Source organism: Osmia lignaria, chromosome 4 (assembly GCF_051020975.1).
Source record: "Osmia lignaria lignaria isolate PbOS001 chromosome 4, iyOsmLign1, whole genome shotgun sequence".
NCBI lineage: Eukaryota > Metazoa > Arthropoda > Insecta > Hymenoptera > Megachilidae > Osmia > Osmia lignaria.
In genome coordinates this window covers 6955311-6977808 of record NC_135035.1, presented here as the reverse complement: position 1 = coordinate 6977808, position 22498 = coordinate 6955311, and the positions used below count along the sequence as shown (strand labels likewise).

The 22498-nt window shown below is 37.0% G+C and overlaps 3 protein-coding genes across 6 annotated transcripts in view; 1 reads left to right on the top strand and 2 right to left on the bottom strand.

Moving 5' to 3' along the window:
• LOC117603351 (uncharacterized) overlaps window positions 1-4437 on the top strand; it is a 118610-nt gene extending 114173 nt beyond the window's left edge. For 2 of the 3 annotated variants that reach the window (XM_034322394.2, XM_034322396.2), the window contains one exon: window positions 986-4437. In XM_034322394.2, the coding sequence (XP_034178285.1) occupies window positions 986-1270 (285 nt within the window). In that variant the 3' untranslated portion in view covers window positions 1271-4437. The remainder of the gene's footprint in view (window positions 1-985) is intronic. The other variant, XM_076688099.1, reaches the window with a different exon arrangement.
• A 113-nt stretch (window positions 4438-4550) lies between these two features.
• Window positions 4551-6834, bottom strand: LOC117603350 (alpha-amylase). The gene is made up of 5 exons (XM_034322391.2): window positions 6619-6834; window positions 6048-6478; window positions 5615-5978; window positions 4848-5336; window positions 4551-4706 (listed from the first exon to the last, which is right to left on the bottom strand). The coding sequence occupies exons 1-5, from the start codon at window positions 6796-6798 to the stop codon at window positions 4692-4694; spliced, it is 1479 nt and encodes a 492-aa protein (XP_034178282.2). The 5' UTR covers window positions 6799-6834; the 3' UTR covers window positions 4551-4691.
• A 3377-nt stretch (window positions 6835-10211) lies between these two features.
• LOC117603302 (serine-enriched protein) lies at window positions 10212-20833 on the bottom strand. 2 transcript variants are annotated; one of them, XM_034322296.2, is made up of 10 exons: window positions 20299-20833; window positions 19280-19482; window positions 18706-18841; window positions 18307-18345; window positions 17163-17274; window positions 16929-17086; window positions 16360-16491; window positions 16063-16245; window positions 14650-14812; window positions 10212-14544 (listed from the first exon to the last, which is right to left on the bottom strand). In XM_034322296.2, the coding sequence occupies exons 2-10, from the start codon at window positions 19465-19467 to the stop codon at window positions 13820-13822; spliced, it is 1836 nt and encodes a 611-aa protein (XP_034178187.1). In that variant the 5' UTR covers window positions 19468-19482; window positions 20299-20833; the 3' UTR covers window positions 10212-13819. The 2 variants fall into 2 exon arrangements, with proteins under 2 accessions (XP_034178187.1, XP_034178188.1); XM_034322297.2 differs by lacking the exon at window positions 18307-18345.
• Window positions 20834-22498: the final 1665 nt, after the last annotated feature.

Sequence of the window (22498 nt, the reverse complement as noted above, 5' to 3'; positions counted from 1 at the left end):
AAGAAGCATCCACGCATTCTCTGGAAAAAAGAAAAACCTATCACGAAATCAAGAACTCTTACAAATTCCTGCATGAAACCCAAGGACTCTTAGCACGACCTCGATCTACGCTGATCTCGATCTACCGGTGGAATGCACGAAGAAGAAGAAGAAGAAGAAGAAGAGGACTGGTCTGCCTTTGCGTGTACGAGTCGCATTAGAGCGGTGAATATTTCATTCATAAGCGTATCAGCGTATTCCGCGCGGCGAACGATCATAGTACGGTGTGAGTGGCCGCATAAGCGTGCAATGCAGCCGGGGGTAAGTTGCAGCAGTTGCAGCTGCAATTACGTACGTGGCCCCCACGATTCCGTGAATGAAACGTCCGTCCCTTTTTTCCTCCTCTTCCGCCTCTTCCTCTCGTTCCACCTGCTTATCCTTCTCCGCGCCGCTTCGTACACGCCTTCCTCTTCAGTTCCTCCTCGCGATTCGATCCGTGCGAGCCCAGCTCGACCGACTTTTTGCGGAACGGAGGTTTAATGAGCTAGCGCCGTGGCGTTCCGCGTCGTTGAGGATGCACCTTGTTGCGCTTCGCGACGCGCGACCTCGTGAAATTCAATGCGCTTCGACCTTCGGACGCGTCCGTACCGAGGTCAAAGGCTGACAGAAAATTCGAAAGATCTTTCCTCTCAATTTTCTTGCTTAAATTTCCACGTAATTCCGTGATCCTTCCAAACCTCCTTCCTCGAGGTTGAGGGTCGAAGGTTCGCTGCCGCGCGTGGGCTGCTGATTCATTGTCCACGCGTGGGTGTCGTTGTTTGGGCGAACGAGGAGGAGATGAAGATGTAGATAAAAAAGATTTAATTGATGAATTGAACGCTATAAGAAAGCTATAATAAAAATGTCCAAGTGGAAGTACCAAGTTCAAATGAAAAAAAGGCACCCTTCCCTAAATCCTTGATCAGAGATATTTTGAACTGACCAAAAAATTATATTTTTGTTTCAGAATTTCCGTGAGCACCGTATCGACGGAGCTGCATTGCCTCTTCTCTCGGAGGACCACCTGACAGGTCCCATGGGAATGAAGCTCGGCCCTGCCCTGAAGCTCCGCGCCCTGTTAGCCCGAAAGCTCGGGGCATGCACGGTCTGTCTGCACTGTGCGCACTGTCATCAGACACCCTTGCCTGCGCTGAACGCAGCCGCGGCCGTGGCAGCCACGTCTCAGCAACAGCAACAACAGCAACAACAGCAACAGGTGCCTGGCAGACGGCCGAGTAGTACAGGGAACTGACAAACAATGGCGGAGACTCCTTTGGGCCCAGAGGGCGCCACGGCGCCCTCGTCGGACCCGAATAGGGCCCTCAGGATAGAACGGCGCGTATCGCGTCCCGTACGCAAGCCGGAAGTGGTCTTCAAGAAGCCCATCAAACAGTGACACGGTGACGATCATCGTGGACCCTGGTGTTCTGGAGGCTCCGCCTAGTTGTTCGAGTGTTCGTTGGCATGCAACGATGTTGAGATATTGAGTACCTGGAATAATCGCTCAAAATGACTGGAGACATAGACTTTGGTGCGTTGTACTTAGATACATCTGGGTATTTTTAAACCAGTTCGTACGCGAGAACTGTGTCGTTCGGGTGTGAGTGGGTGTAATTTAGGGTTCTGGAACAGATGGTTGATGAGATTGAGTACCCAGATAATTTGATTCTTCGAGTTGGCTTATGGGTTGGTATGAGGTGTAGACAGGAAGTTCACTGGAATTTTAGGCTCAGAATTATTTCTTTTATTTTTTATTTTACATTTTTGGTTGCAGAAAGCAGAAACTGATCATCAAATTTTCTATCTACACTTGGTATTTAAGTACGTACCTCTCTGTACAAAGAGGTAACACTCGTGAAATGTTTAATAAACAGCCACCCTGTCTATAAACAATTTTGATACTCGTATCAAGCTTGTTCTAAATAAAATGTAATATTCTAAAACAGATACTCAGTGCCTGAAATAGGAGTACTTGTGCCTTAGACATAGGCAGTTTCGTTTGAGCGTTAGAAAAAATTGTTGGTGGCAGAATTGGTAATAAATTTTTGAAATGAATGAAATTAATCAGTAGAGACACATGGTACACGCGTTAAGCTTCCTTTTTCTTTTCTAAGGAATAAACGAAGGATAACTAACGAGCATTAATCTCGTTATCGCGCATAAATTAGAAATAGACACGCGATGAACAGGAAGAAGATGACTACTAGATAATCGAATTAATTAGCGATGCGTCCGTACGAGCTAACCGGAATTACATGTTCGATTCTTCGCGAGTAATTAGCGTGTTGAATGTAACATTGAACATACCCGGCTTAAGGATAAATGGAAATGAACGTTGGAATAATTATAGCAGGAATAAGACGCTAATAGGATCGAGAATTGAACCGAACGTAAGTTGGTTGAAATTTGAGAATCAACGAAACGAGTGCCTATGTTGAAAATAAAGTCTTCCAAAGGCTGGCCTTTTTAGATTGAACAGTTTTGTGATTATATGAAGCGACTCGTTGAAATTGCTGTTGTTAAACACTTGTTATATCCCGTTACCTGATATCTCAGTTCATTATATTACTTAACGTCAAATCAATTTATATTTCATGTCTATAATTTTAATGAAACTTATTCGAGAGTATTAAATTTGTAATATTGGTCGCTGATAACCCCCATAATATCAGATATTAAAAATAATTAATCCATTAATCAATTCGAATAATTTCAAGAATCCAACAACGACAGAAATAAGTCACGATCGCTATCCTCGTTTCAAAATGAGGATACGAAACCGATCAGAAAAAGAAACGAAAGGAAGGTATACGTGAATACGTACTAGATTATATATAAAACAATAACACGAATAATAGTTTTGTTGTCGGTGAGAATGTGTAAAATAGGAATGAAAGAAGAATGATGCGTGAGATCGAGAAATCGAGGACAACAGTTAATTAGCGGAAATCTATGTGCAATAAACGATGATAAGGAACGTTTCGACGCGATACTTTTAACTATATGATAGGTGAATACGTATTTGCTCAAATCGTTGTTTCTTTTATATATTTTAACGAAGTTTTTATATAAATGAATTATAATGATAAAGTATACTAAATTATATTTTTGCTAACGTTCCACGTGAAACGTAAATGAATTTGTAATTCACACACGTTCACGTTTGAACGAAAAATATACATGTATGTGTACACGTGAACAGGAATGAAATATAAAAGAAAAAAGATACATGCGATAGGAAACGACGTATAGATTAACGAGCGATGAACCCATAATGATAGAATTACAAGAAAATTGTAAATTAATATTTCTTCTTCTTTTATTTACAACGTTTAACGTTTATTTATTTAGAAGTAAACCGTTGCCTTATTGTATTCATGTAATAACAATTTAGTCGTAACGACGGTTCGTAATGAGAGTTGTTGATGAGAGTTCGTAAGACGAGCAGTATTTTTAGATTTACATTAGCCTGAATTTACTGCAGACTATATACATTTATAAATATTATCCATACATACACTTACAAGCGTGCTCGCGCGCACACAACACCTGTTCGTGCTTCCAGTTGTTTCATTTCAATATTATAATGAAAGAATAGTTCACTGCAAACTTTGATTAATATCTAAGTAAGAGAAAAAATTTTTTAATCCTAAATAATGCCTAAGCCTGTTCATGTCCAGTCTCATTAAATGAATTCTTCATTTTCTAAAATTAATTTTTCAATTCATCATTTGTCGATTCTTTTTTCTGTAAAATAAATTTCATTCAACAGAGTAAAATACGGAAGGCACGAGCAGACATTAACCGAGCTAGCGGCTTTTACTTAAACCGAGATCACTTTGTACATAATGCTTAAGCATTTATTTATACCGTGCTTTTACGAAAGGACCCGTAGTATTTTATTTAGTTTCGTAGCCGGGTTTCACGTACATCATTACTGCGTAGCACGAGATCGTTTACATTGTCGGATAGAGAGCAGGATTTAATTTGAATGCGTGTGTACAGAAATGCAAGAAGGAGAATAGAAAATATGCGAAGAATGAAGAAAGAGATTATTTAAGAGAAAGTATCATAGGAATATTATACAGAAAGTGATAAGGAAGAAGAGGGTTTAAAGAAGCGAACGATAAGGCAATCTTGTGATACTTTAATGTTTTTTTTTCTCTGTCCAATTTTCATCTTCTGTTTCCTTTCACAATTAATTTCTGCTACCACATCCAATCGTTGTCTTCCCCCCTTTATTCTTTCGGCACCCCTTTTTTTATCTCTTCATCGCGATTCTATCGTGTATTATTCTACGATTAGCTGTCATATTATGTATAGTAGAGACTAATGGTGAAAAGAGAACAAGAACAGTACATTGTTTCTGTTAAAATAAACATTGTTGAAAAATACTTCTGGCAGAATTGTTTTTATGTTTTTATTGCTGCCCTGATCATCGATGGAAATGATTAAACGATTCCAGTAATTTTTGAATATGGATTTTGAATATGGTGAATAGGGATCTGATATACAAATAAAAGATAACAGTGTTTTTAGTTTCTGCCCGCAGAACTAAGTGGCATAATTTATTGCAATTCTTTTTCATACAGTATGTAAAATAAATATGTATTAGAACATATCAATGAACAGAAGACTTCTGTAGTTTCCAAAGTCTTCATCAGCCATGTATTTTAGGCAACTTTAGCCTGAAAACAGAAAACTTAATTTTAATATATCTTTTGATAATTTGACAATTGAAAAATCATTTTGTACATCAAATTTAGAGAATATACCAAGTAGTTTTGAATGCTAATAATTTATAAAGAAAATAAATGTCAAGAACTTACCCCTTTATGAATAGCCAGAACACCATCGTCTTCTCCTTGTCGGATCTCAATCTGTGCTGAGCCGTTTCCTTGCACGTTTACGACCTTTCCGGTGCATCTTCCATTAACCAAGTTACCGGAAATCACGTCACAGTATTGTCCAGCTGGGAGACAGGTATGGAGAGTGGCTCTTAGGTCCGATCGATCTCCATTGATCGCTATGAATCCAGCATTTCCACGACAGAATGCAATTTGATTCGAGTTATTGTCCCACCAGTTGTTCACGCCGGTTCCTCTTACGGCGTTACGGAATCGCGCCATGTTGTAAATTTGTCGCCAACGGTGCTCGCAGACCCAACCACCACTGCAGGAATTGTCCTGATTGAATTTTGGAGACAGGATGTTGCCTCGGCCGTCTTGGGGTGGGCCTTGATCACGGTTGTTGAAGTCGAAGGAGCTCATCACACGGGGTGTGCCAAATGGATGGGCCAACATGAAAGCCACTGCCATCTAGAATAAATTTAATTAAAAGGTAATTACTAATTTTAGATTGTAAATGGGTTAAAATAAAAATTGTTGTAATACTTTGTTCAAAAAAAATTAAAGAAGCAATGCGAGTATCTGCAACGACACGAATGTCTGACCATTGATTGACTTGTTCTACTAGTTTGCACCGAAACTTCGTTATTTGAGAAATGTCACTATTCACAGTGTTACTATAATGAACTTTACAGATAATTTAATTATTATTTAGCAATTTTATATATTTAATTTAATAATTAAGATACCTTGTATTGTTTAGGAGACTTATAAGTGAGCACGTTGGAATCACGTTGAGTGTCATGATTATCAACGAAAACTAATGAGTCCTGGGAAGGTAGAAGGCCCCACTTTTCTCCCCAATTGGTCAACCACTTCAGAAGGTTATGCCCTTGGAAGGCATTAGAAAGTTCTTTCGCATATTTGAACTCAACCACTGCTCCAATTTTGTTGTAGTGTTCTTTCTTGATTGCCTCACCACCGTAATCGATCACTTCCTGGAAAATGTACGGTCGGGCACCATTTGGAAAACCATGGTGGGTATTCAGATTGTGCAACCTCGAGTAAATAATGCTTAGATCTTCCGGCCACATGTGCTTGGCAGCGTCCATTCTAAAAACGAACAAAAGCAATTACATTAGATTTTCGTAATTTTTAATATCTTATAATATTAATGCAAACCTAAATCCGGCAACACCAGCGTCAACGGCTTCGTTCATAAAGTTGACAATCTTTTCGCGAACGTATTCAAGGCGTTGATTCAAGTCGTGCAGTCCAGTTAATTCACAATCTCTCACGTTCTGCGGATTGTTGTAATTAGTGATCGCACAAGGCTGATGGAAATGCTCGGCATGGTACGGTGGTTGATAATATTCACGGTTGTACGTGTTTGCTTTGGAATTTGCGGTACCAACGGCATTCTGATAGTTGCCTGTCATGTGATTCACAACGGTATCCACGTAAATTCTAACTCCTGCCTTGTTACATCTTGCTACCATATTTTCGAATTCCTCTTTGTTGCCAGATCTAGTGATCCATAGATAGGACATGGGTTGGTAACGTTCCCACCATGGTCTGTTTTGGGCCACTAAGTTTTCTTGAATGGGTGACACCTGCATAGGTAATAATTTCGTTAATGATTTTGTTAACTTGAAATGAAGAATACGAAACCCATAATTTTGGTGGATTTAATTTCTCTAATTAATTAAATTAATTTGTACCCATCACATTATAAAATAATTTTCATTTTTACCTGAACTCCACCATAGCCCATGGGACCAAGGAATTGTTCGCACTCTTTTGCTATGTCGTTCCATTTCCATTCGAAGAGGTGCACCATAGTTTCGTGTCCAGGTGCATAGTGAGGATCATTGTATGCAGCCTGGCAGGCTGTCAACGAGAGCAGAGCAAAGAATAACGGTGTCACCAGCATTGTGATCAGTTTCTGTGACTAAACGATGACTCTCACGGTATATAAACTGTGATTCCTTATGTAACAGCTCTTTGTTACATATCCAAAGGTCAGTACCCCTCCGTTACCCATCATATGTTATCTATTTCATGAAATCATTCATCATTCGTGATGTACATGATCTTTAATTTAACCTTATCATTGCAGCAACAAGACAAACAAAGCAAATATTTTTTATGATCGAACGTAGAGATTCTGATTGGCTGATGAGTTTCTATGACGGTCAATTTTGATAAGTTTGCTCACGTGTTACGTAGAGAATCAGTTGATGAAGGTTGAAGGGATTTCAGCCTAAATTAATAAAGTAGGGTCTATCAGACTATCACATACCACAATACTACTTTCAGAGAAGAATCACTATCTTGCATAAGTTATGATTTCCTTATTCCTAAATACGTTTCACATTAGTTATCTCTTATCGTTTTAAACTTTCCAATACATGAAATTCTATTTACCTCCATCTTTCAATCTGTCTAATTAAATCTGCAAACCAGTGGCACGTCATGTTTTGGAAATAAATAGATTTTCAAGTGTGTTATTGTTCGTCATATCAATTGAACGTGATTTTTGATGAACATATCGCCGATAAAATCTCAACCTATAAATGTTTTGAGTACGTATAGAGTTATTTATAATATCAAATAATTTTAGAGGGAAAACCTTCATTAGCAAATGAATTATTGCACAACAATTATTTCCGTGTAGATATTTTTCTAGGGTTTTGAAGAATTATTTTATTCAGATTTCATATCTGTTTCAACAAGAGTTATTCTTAACTAAAGGGTCAAAGAGTAGAGTAAAGGAATATCACCGCATCCATTCAATATAATCAATAAGCCATCGTTAATCAGTTTAACAATAGATCAGCCGACAACAAGCAAGCTAGAATATATTGCCGTTTGACTTGCAAAGAAGACGCAATTTGGCTAGCGTAAGATTTCACTGCGGGTAGGAATTGCAAGCAAGACGCGTAATTAAAAGCGGAAATTCTTCTTTTATTAATGTAGTGACTACAGATTCAACAAAATGGGTTCGTCAGGTCCGCTGGCGTCTGGAGTAGAGGCTCCGGGCGTCCTTGCACGTGGCCCGAAGAGAGGCAGGAACAGGGTGCGACCCCCGATGTCGGCCACAGAGTAGTTAACAGGAGGAGAGCTCAGTTTAGTCCTTCACCAATATGGGCACTTGTGTACCAGACGTGAAGGGCTTCGGAGTAATACTTGTAAGATCCCGCAACCCTCTTCTAGCGTTAGTACCAGAGGCAGCGTTATCAACCGTTCGACCTAGAGCGAACGTCAGTCTTATAGCGACCGCCGAGGCGTGCGGTTCTACCTTTACCATGTACCATTATTTTATTTTCTGAATTTATTTAATTTGCTGTACTTATCTTCTTAGCTTATTGAATAAACTCATTAGCAGGAAGAACGTGTTGATTTTATTACCCCGGTATGCATCCTTTACATCTCTGATTCCTTACATCCCTGCATCCTTTGCATCTCCGCAACTCTTACACCCCTGCATCCTTAACATCCCTGCATTCCTTATATCTCTGCATCACTTACATCCTTGCATTCCTTATATCCCAGCATCCCTTACATGCCTGTATCCTTTAGATGTAAACTCCTCTTACATGCCTCTATCCTTTACATCTCTGCAACTTCCCTTACATTCCAACATCCCTTACATGCCTATATCCTTTACATCTCTGCAACTCCCCTTACATGCCTCTATCCTTTACATCTCTGCAACTTCCCTTACATTCCAACATCCCTTACATGCCTGTATCCTTTACACCTCTGCACCTCCCCTTACATTCCAACATCCCTTACATGCCTGTATCCTTTACATCTCCACAACTCCCCTTACATTCCAACATCCCTTACATCCATGTATTTTCAACGTCGCGTCAGCGCCCCCTGGTGGCAAAAAAAGGAACTATGTCACGCACCAATTTTGGCCCTCTAGCGGCAAAAATTTGAACTAAATTTTCGACTTCGCGTCAGCGCCCTCTGGTGGGAAAAAAGGGAACTATATCATGCACCAATTTTGGCCCTCTAGCGGCAAAAATTTGAACTAAATTTTCGACATCGCGTCAGCGCCCTCTGGTGGGAAAAAAGGGAACTATATCACGCACCAATTTTGGCCCTCTGGCGACAAAAATTTGAACTAAATTTTCGACTTCGCGTCAGCGCCCTCTGGTGGGAAAAAAGGGAACTATATCATGCACCAATTTTGGCCCTCTAGCGGCAAAAATTTGAACTAAATTTTCGACATCGCGCCAGCGCCCACTGGTAGGAAAAAAGGGAACTATATCACGCACCAATTTTGGCCCTCTGGCGGCAAAAATTTGAACTAAATTTTCGACGTCGCATCAGCGCCCTCTGGTGTTGAAAATGGAAACTAAATTCCTCACGATTTTTCAACCTCGGGTGAGGTATACCTTATATATAAGAGATGCAGGAATATAAATGATACAAGGATATAAGGGATGCAGGGATGTAAGGGATGCAGAGATGTAATGGATGTAGGAATACAAAGAATTCAGGAATATAAGGGACAGAGAGATATAAGGGATGCAGGGATTTAAATGATACAGGGATGTTAAGGATGCAGGAATATAAGGATTACACAGATGTAAAGGATGCAGGGATGTAAGGAATGCTGAGGTGTAAAGGATGCAGGCATGTAAGGGATGCCGGGTTGTAAAGGATGCACACAGGAGTAATAAAATCAACACGTTCTTCCTCCTAATTAGTTTATTCAGTAAGCTGAGAAGATAAGTACAGCAAATTAAATAAAATAAAATAATTGAGTAAAATAATGGTATGTATGTATGTTATACAGGTAGATCCGCACGCCTTGGCTGTCGCTATAAGACTGAGGACGTTTCGCTTCGCTCTAGGACGAATGGTTAACAGCGATACCTGATTGGTCTTGACATTCCACTTCACCACAACCGCAGCCAACTAACTTTACTCGAATTTTATATTATTCTATTAAAATTTATTTAATTAATGTTTTTTATTTTGTATTTTATTAAATAAAGTATTGTGTAACTATTGAAATTTATTATTTTGATTACCTTAACGCATGAGTATCTTGTAAAACTCTTTTACACGATATTGCGAAGTAATTATTGTGTTTCAATTTAAGTTTGATTTTCATATATATAATAGTTATAATTTATTAAAGATCAAATAGTTATTGAATATTATGTAAATAAATCAATGAGAAAATAAGTTAAGTAAATTATCTGAATAACTAGGAAAGGAAATTAAGTAAATGAAATAAATAACTCTGAAAGGACATTGGGAAAATTAAGTAAATAATTCAGAAAAAAAATTGGGTAAATCAAATAAAATCTCAGTTACCTTTTTTAAACGATTTATTTACCAAGACGCATGAATTGAATACAAATGTGTCCAACAATTATTTAAATAATTCTTTGGTCTTGTACTGATCTTGACTGATGTCTAAGACAGTTGAATCAAAGGGAGTAAAAGTGGATTTGCTCAGTTGTCAGTGCGAGGTGTTGTAAAAGAGGGACTAATAATACAGGCAAAGCTGTCATACCGACTGTGCTCTGTACATGCAGGCCTAATTACACCTGAGAGTGTCTGGCACCCTTAAAATAATGAGCCCTTAAGAAAAAAGACATGTCCGGTCTTTTTGTTACTGATTGCAAAATAATGGTGCAAAATAAGTCTAGCCGCAATATCGATGCACATAAAATATTTTACAATATCAAATTCCAAATTATTTCAAAATATTTTGGAAAACGAGAAAAAGATAGATGGAATAGTTTAATTGAAGGAGGCAAACATCTTCGTTTATCCTAGCCATCACGCTTCTTCTCTCTTTATTTCAACTCATTTGGCTACAGAATATCACAACATGATAGAGATCGAACTTTAGATAGAATTGTACCGATCGCTGAGAAACATACCAATCACATCGAAATATTCAATTATTGTACAATAAATTCTATTCGAAAGAAATATTTCCTTCGTTGATTAAAAAAATCATTATATTTCTTTTCTTTAATTAGGGTAAGGTTTTCACATTTGGGCCACTTGAACATTTTTCAATCTATGTTTAATCTATATTTCTAAGTCTTTCAATATATTGTATTTTGTTTTCTATAAAATATTCGGAATATGCGAATAATTGTTCCAATTCAATCGATCCAATCTCTCAGCAAAATCAGTATTAACACTGCAACGAGTAGTTAGCGCCATTAGGCTGCCCAACGACATATCATTGTTTATTAATTACGCACACTTTACGTACAAAACAGCAGAAGTAACGATGCTCACAGACAGACAACGATACACTGATTAAGTGGGTACTTCCACATTCATAAATATACTCTTGATACTTATGCAACACAGCTGCATACAACGTGACGATAATAAAATACAATCTCCGGCAATGACGGATTTTATCTTCATGATTTCATGCTTGCTTCCGTTGTTCTCCTTTTCGTGGACAATCATCAACAACGTGATATTCCTTTCCAATAACAATGATTTTGGTTTTCTATTAGAACAAATTTGAGACATATACAGTGTAAACTTTATTTTCACTAACAAAATTTTCGAAAATTTACGTCCACGAAAGGAGAACAGAGAAATCGAGGCGCACAACAGTTTCTTTTATTGTTTCTTCATCAACTAGACTCTCCTTTCTTTAACAATTACACGACACTACGTTTGATAGTATTACGGAGAAATTAGCGAAAAATTCACAATCACAATGACACTTTGTCACACGATTCTTCGATGCTAAACATTTTTCTCTGAAACGAAAGTACAGTTTGCGAGGTTCGAGGTTTCTAAAGAAAATCTTCACAGCAAACTGTCTCTTGTAAATGAACTGTTTAAAAGAACCTGGTTTTAATCGTCTTTCTATTTTGTTGAAGATTCAAGTTTGCACAGAGATCAACTATTACAATCATAAGGCGACGATTTCTTCCTTTCTACTAGTTTTCGTCTGAAGCAACTGTACACAACAGATACACATAAGAATCGCAAGAATTCCTTTGTATTATTTTGTACCAATGTCAGGTGTCAAGTATTTCTTTCATAAATAAATTATATTTAAAAAATGAATCCTAGAGAATGTACACTCCCACTTAATAGTCATAGAATAACTAATAAAATTTCATACAGATTTAAAGAAAAAATAAATAATTGGAAGAGTTGCAGAATATCACAAAATTAATTACATGATAAGTGTTTAATAACTATTAAATATGAGTGTACACAGAAAAAGTACAACATTTTTTTAAAGAAGGTATTATAAAAATTGTTTAAGTCAATGAATGAAAATTTTAATTACAAAATTAATAAACAAAATATGATATTAATTGGATATATAATATGAATTTGATGAAGTCTGCTCGATTCGAGGAATCTTTGCGATCGTACAAGACAGCAATTCACGATTTCATTTACAATAAGTACATTATTTATTTATACATCCATTCCAACTTACACGTGAATATCGCGTTGTTTCGTGAATCGGTAGCAACTAACTCGGCAAAGATTTTTCAAAACTATCAGCGAAAATTACATCGATGTTTATCGATTCTCTCCGCTCTAGATTCTCTATTATTTTATGTGGTATTTATTGATTATGTGATCATGGCGAAACAAGGATTTGTCGTTTTGCTTTGTACCAATGTTGAGTATTACATCGATAAAGTAATTAGAGGTACTCTAATTAAATTACTTTAGGATTGACAGCTTTTTAAATGACAATTTTATCAACATAAAGAACATATGCAGTAATTATTCTGAGCCATGCCAAAAATGCAAGAATTTATTAATAATTAATAAGAAATTAATAGCTTCATTTGTAAATCATTCGACTCTCAAATAGTGCATGATATACTCTGTTTTTTTTTTAATACAGTATCAAATATAGATACATACAGTGCTGCTTAAAATTATTCAGAGCATAATGCATTTTTTGTTACAATAGGTAAAAATAAAAATAATTTTCCTCGACAAAATTTTACGTCGTTCGAATACTTCTAAGCAGTACTGCATATATGTATATTTTATATATTCATATGTATATAGTTATGTATATAGTTAGTCTTTGCAGTTCTCTTTAACATAATTCATGATAATCAATGGATATGTCGCGTGTGTATAATAAAAGTGTTCAGCAATAACATCGTCGATATACATCTAACACTTTCCAATATATTTTCTTTTTCTATTACTTTACAGACTTGTGAATAATTTCCTAAAAATACGTACACATTATGTAGGTGTAATTTTCATGGTCGATAAAAAATATTTCTCAAATAACGTACCAATTAGAAATAATTAATTATCCTTGGTAAAAGAATTGATAGCGTTGTTTCAATGACACTATAGGTACAGAGATAATAGAAAAATGAGTGCCTTCTATCGATTAAAATGAAAATTATATTTTCGTTGATGTTATCGTGTGAAAGACTGGCTCGTTTATAAAATAATAATCGCGTTAAAATGAAATGATACACTGCTCAAAATAATTAAACTGTGATTCTAGAAAAATAAAGCTAAGCATGAAACGTGTAAAAGGTATTGTCCAATATTTCTATCATAATAGAGCTCTGAATATTAATTAATTACTTTGAGCAGTAATTTGACGTTGATATAAAGTCTGCATTATTTATGATACAACCTGAAGCAACCTAATGATTCTAATTAACGCGAGAACACAACCACGTTTAGCACAACCTGTTACACTGACTTCCATCAAATTATTCTAAAACAGTGTGAGCACTTCTTAATTGTTAACAACAACGTGAAACACCGTTAAACATTGCACAGATATCTGTACAAGACCCCAGACTATTCTTTCAAATGGAAACTTAAAAAATTTCAAAACACGACGATTTTAAGTACCGAACGAATATTATTCCTCTAACAAATTCTACTAGAAACTTTAACAAGGGTAAATCAGATTAGAATACAATGGAAACGATTCAGAATTTGTGCGTTTTGAACAGCCAGACCAGATTCGGACGACCCTCTTGCCTCACCACTAATTTGATATAGAAACCAGATTTCTCTACCTTTGGTTCCTGTTTCTTCGGTTCCGGTTTCCGACCCTCCAGATACAACTGTAGTTGCTGAAATTGCGGACACTCGAACTGTTCCTCGCAACGTCTCTCCTCAATCTGCCTTTGCAGAACTTCTTCCTGTTGTTGCAGTATCAACTCTTGCTGAAGAGCCCAGTGCACTTTTAATTCTTCCAACTGCAACTGCAGTCGCATCTTCTCACGAATTCTTCGCTGCTCTTCTTGTTCCTTCTGCAATATCTGCTGCTTCATAGACTCCTCTTCCTCTTCCTTCCTCTTCGATTCTTCTTCTTTCTGCAATTGCTCTTTGCTATCTGCCATTTCCTGTTCGTCCTGTTGCTGCTTCGATTCTTCATTTTCTCCTTTCTTTTCTTCTTCTGTCGTGTCTTTTTCTTTTTTCGAATCTTCCTCTTCTTGTTTCTTCTGCTGTTGTCGTTGCTCTCTTTCTTCCTTTGCACGTCGTTTCTTCAGTTCTTTCTCCTCTCTCTTTTTCTCCAGGTCCTCGTGCCGCTTCCTTAGCTCCTCCAGTTGTCTCTGTTGTTCCTGTTCTAGCCTGATCTCCATTCGTTGCTGGGAATCCTCGTCGTTCTCCTTCTGCCAGTGCAGCTGGTCAGCTGTGCCGTTTTTACCTTCAAGCCGGTGCGAGACCGCATTGTTAATAAGAATATCCTCGGGTCGAGGCTGGTCCGAAACGGCCGCGGTCAGTGCGGCCGTGGCCGGAGGTTAGTTGCTACCTGAATGCTGCTTATAATCGGAGCCCTCGTCGGACCCGGTCGAGCTCAATGACGTGTTGCTACCATAGGGGTCCTGCAAAGACGACTGCACCGACAGACTACGGTCCTGGTGCCTCACTCTGTGGGGCGACAGTTTTCCGGGGTCCACACTGGTTGGGTCTGCCTGCAACAAATCCACTGGTCAGGTGATCTTCAGGATTCAAAGGGGACATTAATGATCGGGTCAATTCTACGGTATGCACAGCTGGAAAATTGGCTGATGGAAAAAATGATCGATATAAATTCTTTGAAGTATTTATAAAAAGGGGCACATAAATTTGTGTTGTTAAAAGGAGTAAATAGGGCACATCGATAAGGGGCTGCATGACTTTTTCTATTTGCAAAATTATAGCAAAGTTTAATATTAATAAAATGAGGGAGTTTCTTGGGGGTAGTTTGGGGAGGAGCACAGATGAATTTAAGCAGTGAGAGTAGAGTTACTCTCTGCTTGCAAAATACTTTCTTACAGTTACACTGCTCAAAAAGTTGAAAGAAAAAGCAAGACAGTACTGTTTATTTGGAGCAATTGTAATTATAATAAGTTTTTCAGCAGTGTAATTCTAACACAAAATATGATATTTCTAAACAATGAAACATGAACATTAAATAGGAATCAGGTAACTAATTATTGAATACTGTAAATAGTGAAGTTTGGTCCCAGGAGAATGTAAGAGTAAATGTAATCATTAAATTAGAAATGATGAAATCATTCAAAAGATGTATAATTTAATCATCCTATAAATCTTTTATTTAGACTGCCTTTTAGACAACGAAATTAATTTTTAACCGTGACAAATTTTTAATCGTTCTAATTGATCTCTGCATGCGTCAACAATAAAAGGAGTACAAACAGATAACAAAAGGGAGCGAGATCCACAAACATATGTCCGTGTAAAAATTCAATTCTTTTTACGATTATATATTGTCACTTGGGACGAAGCATCATATTTAAACAAAATTACACTGTTATAACCGAAGGAACACGTAGATTGGTGACTGTTTATCTTAACAACCTACCATTACCTTCGTGGCGATTGTCACAGATTTTTAGTTCATTTTGCTAGAAACGTACAAACTATAATCCTGGAGCCTACACTAAAAGTGCTGCTTGTAACAGTGTATGTATCGAAATTAATCACGAGCAGATTTTCTTTGATAAATTCGAATAAATATTTTGCTAGAGATTTCTACGAAGCACAATTAACTTCGTCAGATAAAGATTGAAAAATGTTTATATAGCACTTTCGATTCGAAACAGAAACAATACAACGCTCTGATAATAAATTTGAGATGATGTAAATGAATTAAAAATAAAATAACAAAAACGATAGAATCAGTGATTACGTCGATTGTTATCTTTGAAGTAATACGCACCTGATAGGCCAGTGCGGTCACTATGATTCCCGAGGGAACCAATCCCAAAGGGTGCACCTCCCTCATTAACACGTTTGCAGGGATCTTGTGGAATTGTATGTACTCCAGGAAATTACCGATCACGTCCTTTAAAACCGTATTCTGATTGCTGTCACAGAATTTCTTACTCCACATTAAGGCCGCCTGATAATAATAATTAATGACATCAAGTTATTGCAAAGCACAATTTATAGCACATGACCTAATTAAGGAACCCATAGAAAGGGTACAATTAATTAACTTTAAAATACTACTTACTTGAAATTTAGTAAATTCATCAGCACGTAATTCTTCTCTCGCCAGGATTAAACGAACTACATGTTGAGGAAGGAGAGTAAAAGATCCTAAATTCAACACTTCGTTGCCATGTTCGTCGACAAACTCCAACACCTGCAAATAAAAGTAGCAAGATTTTAGTATAACTCCAACAAATCCAAAATCAAAGAATTCGGTCTATCGTAAAACTATTTTTAACTCCGTAAATAACGCTTATTCACAATATTAAAATCTCCACGAATCATAACGAAACGTGACGTAAAGTGATCCAGTATCGAGTCGCGTGAAACTGCTGATAAGGGTGCGTGGGCAGAAAGTAATCAAAAATGTAATCAATATGAGAGGCAAATCTACTTGGAAATTGAAATCAATGGCAGTGATTGGTATCAATCACCTCGTATCATATAAGCAATAAATAAATAGAAAGATATTTACACTCTTTTATTTATTAATGTGTAACTATCCCAGCAGTATGGTCGAATCATCACATCTAATTAATTTCTAATTTCTATCTAAGAAATATTTTCAAATACAAACTCAGGGAAGTCTACCTTTTGAACTAAGGATTTTGTACATTTGTACTGAATATATCTTTCTGCTGATGCCAATAAAGCACAAACAGTGTCCACTGTTATACAGCATTGAACGAAGCCAGCGCAAGCTCTTCTAAGCTCATCCAATCCATAATAATCAGCAGCATTCATTACACCTGAGAAATAAAGGAAATACATCAAATGCTATTAACATATTAGATATTTAAATATTTATTAGATATAATTTTTCACCCAATAGAGTCCTAGGCTGTAACGTCACACAGCCAGTATGAATGTACTCGATCAATTGTCGAAACACATCCGGTTCGAATTCCTCGATGATTAAAGTATGATGCTGATTGGGCTGTGGATTTAATTATTAATAAAAAAATAGAGAATATATTAAAAGAGAGTTCAGGTTATCGCTAAAACTTGGAAATCCATGCTAAGCGATTTGCTCGCTGCAATTCAGTGATGAACTCTAACCCTTTCACTATTTTTTATTTTCTATCGAAACGGGTTCGATGAATATTTATTCTTTCAGAATTGAAATGAAAAGAATCGTTCATCACCATGAATCGTTCATCGGCATGAATTTACAGAAACGCTTTCGTGTCGCAAAATACCTGCGACACACCTGGCGTAGGTGCAAATTCTCAAACTACTGTGCGTCTAACAGTCTAACACCATCACGAAATCCACTACTTTTACGAGGACTGTGAGATGCAGTATTGCAGAATCAAATTGTGCCGTCTTTGTACCGTGTTCGTGCCACTCTACAACTATTGCAAATTTTATATCACTACCTAAATTCGCTGTCTTTGAGACTGCATATTCAATCGAAAAGTTGCATGCCGACTGAAAGAGATAGATTGACAGGACTGAATGGCTCGTTAGTTCACAAATTATTTTTTTACAGCTTACAATCTTTTTTAATATTAAATTGTAATTTTGAGAATTTAATTATTTTTCTATATCTTTCAGTGAAATAATCTCTCACTTCTCGTTGACATTGTGAAAATAAGGCAGTCAAATTTGTCAATGATTTCACAACATCAATGAGAATCTACATCATGCAATCATCTTCATCAGGGTATCCTCTACGAATCACACATTGAAATAGTTCGAAAAAGGAACGGTTCAATCTGGTCCAACTAACAGGTCACTAGATAAAGAATTTTTCTAAATTGAAATGTTCGAAGACATTGAAATTGAATCGAGGATTCTCATCGACATCCACGATCTCTATTTCTCTTCCGTCTATCGAAAGGTTTAAAAGGTGTAGAAACAGTGATACGTTTCACGAGCATAGTGTAAGAATTGCAAGGAGAAAAGATCGAAGAGTAAAGATTTTTGATGCAAAATGCTATACAGAAGTGTGATACGTTCATAATACCTCTTGTATGGGGGCCAACTGCTGCGTGAACCCTGACCGCTACACGACACAATTAAAAAACGAACACTTACTATATCTATCGTTCGATCATATTCGAACACGAGTTACGTGTTAATTTGCAATTTATTCATAATATAACCCTTAACCCCTTTCGCAGAAATAGGAAAAGTGTAAAGAAATGAGGTGAAATTTTAAAATTATTTTTCTATAACTATTAATTAATAATTTTATTGAATTTTTATTTATATTGCTTCTCGGAGCTGTAGATTTGTGAGTGTGGTACTATTAATTAATAATTTTATTGAATTTTTATTTATATTGCATTTCGGAGCTGTAGATTTGTGAGTGTGGTATTATTCAATGAGAAGGGTTATGGAGAAACGAGCTTTTCACAATTACCTGTTGCGCAACGTTCTGTAGATTCAACAATGGTTCCGAGCTTCTTTTCAGAAACTGTCGAAGCTTGTTTTCCCTCGGAGGTGGATCCTTTTTGCGTTGTGGACTCGGTGCTTGATAAAGCATTTTGTGGAACACCCTATAAAACAATAGAACAGCGAGGTTTCTTAATATTAAGTAGTTAAGGTCAACGTTAAGTGCACCCATTAAATAGAATTTATTTCAGGCTTGAAAGTCGTCCAAATTAATTTATTTCCAAATAATTATTTTAGCAGAGATTCTATTATGCTACAACACCTATAGATTTTTTATTAGATGACATTTTAATATTATTTTTAGCTGTATAATGCAGGCTTGAAGTTTGTACAGAAACCTAGGGTGTTCTACTTAACTTGTTTTTGACGATGAAAAAACAGTATCAAAGGTAAACATGCTCGAGGGGGAAACGTTGTGATAAACAAAATATTTTTCTGAAATTTTAAAACTACGCAATGTTTCTCTATGATGTACAATAAAACGTGCAAAAAATGAATATAATATAAAAGTAGGTGGAATAATTTGAGAAATTAGTACGAACCTACTTCTAGCTGCCAAGACAGCCTTCACAGCGCAAACAGGCTCTCTGGTGTCACCGACGAGGAACGTTACATCGCATAGTTCCGGCATACTAGCCAAAAACTTCATGTCCTCGGCCAAGCCGGTCTTATTCTCAAAAGTAGAATAGTCCGCCTCGTCGGCCACCCCCGACCCTGAAGCCTCCGGCATCGAGCTTGTATTTTCCTGTAAAGAAATTTCCATGTTAGCTGGTATGGAGTTATCGGTGATTGGCATCGCAAACTTTCAATAAGTTGTTTCTCATTGTACATAAAATTTTTCAAGAGCATTTTCTTCTAGATGCCTTCATACCATAGGAAACAAACTATAAAAAAAGAGTTATTTACAAGAAGGTGATTTCTGCATGATCAAGCTTAATTAATCTATCGAACCAAACGATATTTCTAGAAAAAAGAAAGATGAAATCAGTCTTTAATGGTCGAAATGCAATTTTCTTTAAAGTCCACCGATAAGACAGCCCCTGATGAAAGAATTAAGCGGTCTTATCAGTAACGAGCTTTGTTATCTATGATGCAATTAACCCACTTGCTATAGGAGACCCCTTTAATCCACATTCTTGGTTAACGAAAAACCTTTATTTAAGTTTTTAGCAAACATGAATTAGATTTTTTGATTAATGATTCTTTCAATAATTATTTCGTTCTATAATGAAAATAAATAATTGTAACGAACCTAAGACTTCTTATACCATCTTACTTTATCGTCCTAATAAAAGTGTAATTATATTAAATAAAATATTATTACTCAAATAATTCGTGAAAATGAAAATTTTTAAATTTCAATCAATAAACGAAATTAAAGCTAAAGTAACATCAGAACATTGAATCATCAATGAATAAATAATCGAATTCCTTTGACGAATAAACCGATAAACAAGTACTCTCATTCGTATTTCATTATCACGATCTAAAAGGACGCTCAGAGTCAATGTCAAGACTAGAAAAGCGACAAAAGCGATGTCTCCCGGAAGCGTAAAATTACCTGTTGCTCGGATCCCGGAGCCCTCTCGCTCGTCGGGCTGCTTTTGCCCCGAAAAAACACTTTTACCTCACTTCCTCTGTTCTACGATCACGCATAATCCACCACTCGCACGACACGTTGACGATATACCACGAGGAATCAACCTTGCGACATGTCGAACCTCTCACAATCGATAAACAACAACAACGAAGAGGAGAAACTACCTCGACGAGAATAACTGAAAATGAACCTTCCCGACCAACCACCCCTTGGCACTCGGGGAGTCGTTTTCAGGGCCAGAAAATCCAGGGATCGTTCCAGAGACACGCCTGCTGCTGATACTACCCCGATGCTGACGTTGTTTCACAGTTTTTCCTCTCTCACCCCCTACGAAAACGTTCGAGCACGCTTCGACCCTTACCCCAGTGGTGCACGAGGGGGTGGTGGTGTTCGAACACTGTCGCTTTCGTGAATGAACGTACGAAACTCGAAATCGGGGCTAGCTTCGACCACGATGTGTCACTCGGACTGCGCCGACAGGCCTACGCTCCTTTCAGGTCAGGCCACCCTTACTGCGCACTCGCGGCCGAATTGCTGACGACGAGCACCGGCTGCGCCTGTGCGACCTGCTGCTCCTCCGCAGGACCTCTCCCTTTCTTCCGTCCACGGATTTTTAAATGTCACCCAGGTTACCGGTATCCTCACGGTAACCCGAGACCCGTGATTGCCTCCCCGATGGGGGTTAATTTCCTTTTCAGAAGCATACGATTCAGGGGGATGAAATTTCATACAAATAGAATAAAAATTTCAATTTGAAATTGTAAGGCAGAAGGATGTATTTAATTCTTTTAATAAAAGCATATTGAAAATTGTTAATTAATCCTTTATGGGGATTGATTTTATTTTCAGACAGAGGAGGTTCAATTTGAATAAATATAATTTTGGGGAAAAATTTCTAATGGCAAGATTTGAGTTTTCATAATTATATTCCAGAGTTTAAGAGATTATATATAAAAGATTCTTGTAGGAGATGGTTCAATTCAACTTTAGATTGAAATTTTGGAATTTTGTAAGAGGTGGGTGATTTCATAGAAAGAGGCTTAGAAATGTTAGATATCGTTCACTCTCGATTTTTCATGCTGGCTTACAACGCGAGCAACGAAAGTGAAGGTAACGTGAACTCCACCGTGACGAATCCGGGTCAAGCTCAAAATCTGGCTCTGTGGACCACAGCCATTCATGTCTGTGGAGGAACTTTCGTCTCCCTCTAGCTGCTCTCATCCTTCCCTAGTAATCAATAACATCCAACCCCGCAACAAGTAGCTACCCCGGCTAAAAGACGGGGAAAAGGTGCGAGCATTGGTGATTCAGTGTCAAAAATATTTTCTTTTTATAAAGAAAATTATATTTAACAATTTTATCATCCCTATAAATTTTCAACCATGGTAATTTAAGCCAGGCTCCTTTATTAGGGAAAAGAAATAAATATTTTTCATTAAGATACAAATATTCTAAAGTAAATAAAATTATACCTATTAAATATTTAATTAGCTCTAATTCTTTTTCAACCGCGATCTTTCTTTTTTTTTTAATTACATAGGTGTTTATTTTTGTCACATTTAAAAGAAAGAAGCTGAAAATAATTTCGATCCATATTTTCTATTGAAAATATGTTTGATTGAAATATCTGTTACTTTAAAATGGTTTTAAAGTACCTAAATCGAGTGGTAATTTTTGTAAAAATTTCTGGAAGAATGATACGTACGCGTGTCCTCTCGACGACGGACGTCGCGACGTCGACAACGCCTGCGCGAGAATAACGAACGATTTCGTTTTAGTTTCCGTGGCAGCCCCCGATAATTCGTAAACGGTTCGATAAGCATACGCAACGCCTCTTAATGTCATGATTAATTAAAAACAAAATTCAACCCTCTCTTAATCCTCAATATTTAATAAAATATCAACATTGATGTTTATCATGCAACCTTACCATTTTTTAGAAAATTAAAAATGAAAGTTAATTGTAAATTTTCATGAAAATGACATAATGATCGAATATCTTGGAAATGTTTAGCGATTTGTTACTAATTAATCCAGGGGCGAAGCACCGAGCCAGTGGAAACGGAAATTTATGGTCAAACCAAAATAGTTCAAGGTTGATGGGAACTGTGTCATGACCGAGTTTCATGGTGAACTCCTGATTCAATATCAGGTGCAATTA

Excerpts from the sequence above, each read along its gene's own strand:
- LOC117603302 (XM_034322296.2), bottom strand. The coding sequence starts at position 19,467 with ATGCCGGAGGCTTCAGGGTCGGGGGTGGCCGACGAGGCGGACTATTCT. Across the intron at positions 17,275-18,306 it reads AGTTGGCCCCCATACAAGAG|CCCAATCAGCATCATACTTT; the intron begins GTATTATGAACG and ends TTAAATCCACAG. Across the intron at positions 16,246-16,359 it reads ATGAATTTACTAAATTTCAA|GCGGCCTTAATGTGGAGTAA; the intron begins GTAAGTAGTATT and ends TATTATTATCAG.
- LOC117603350 (XM_034322391.2), bottom strand. The coding sequence starts at position 6,798 with ATGCTGGTGACACCGTTATTCTTTGCTCTGCTCTCGTTGACAGCCTGC. Across the intron at positions 6,479-6,618 it reads TGGGCTATGGTGGAGTTCAG|GTGTCACCCATTCAAGAAAA; the intron begins GTAAAAATGAAA and ends TTACCTATGCAG. Across the intron at positions 5,979-6,047 it reads GCTGGTGTTGCCGGATTTAG|AATGGACGCTGCCAAGCACA; the intron begins GTTTGCATTAAT and ends GTTCGTTTTTAG.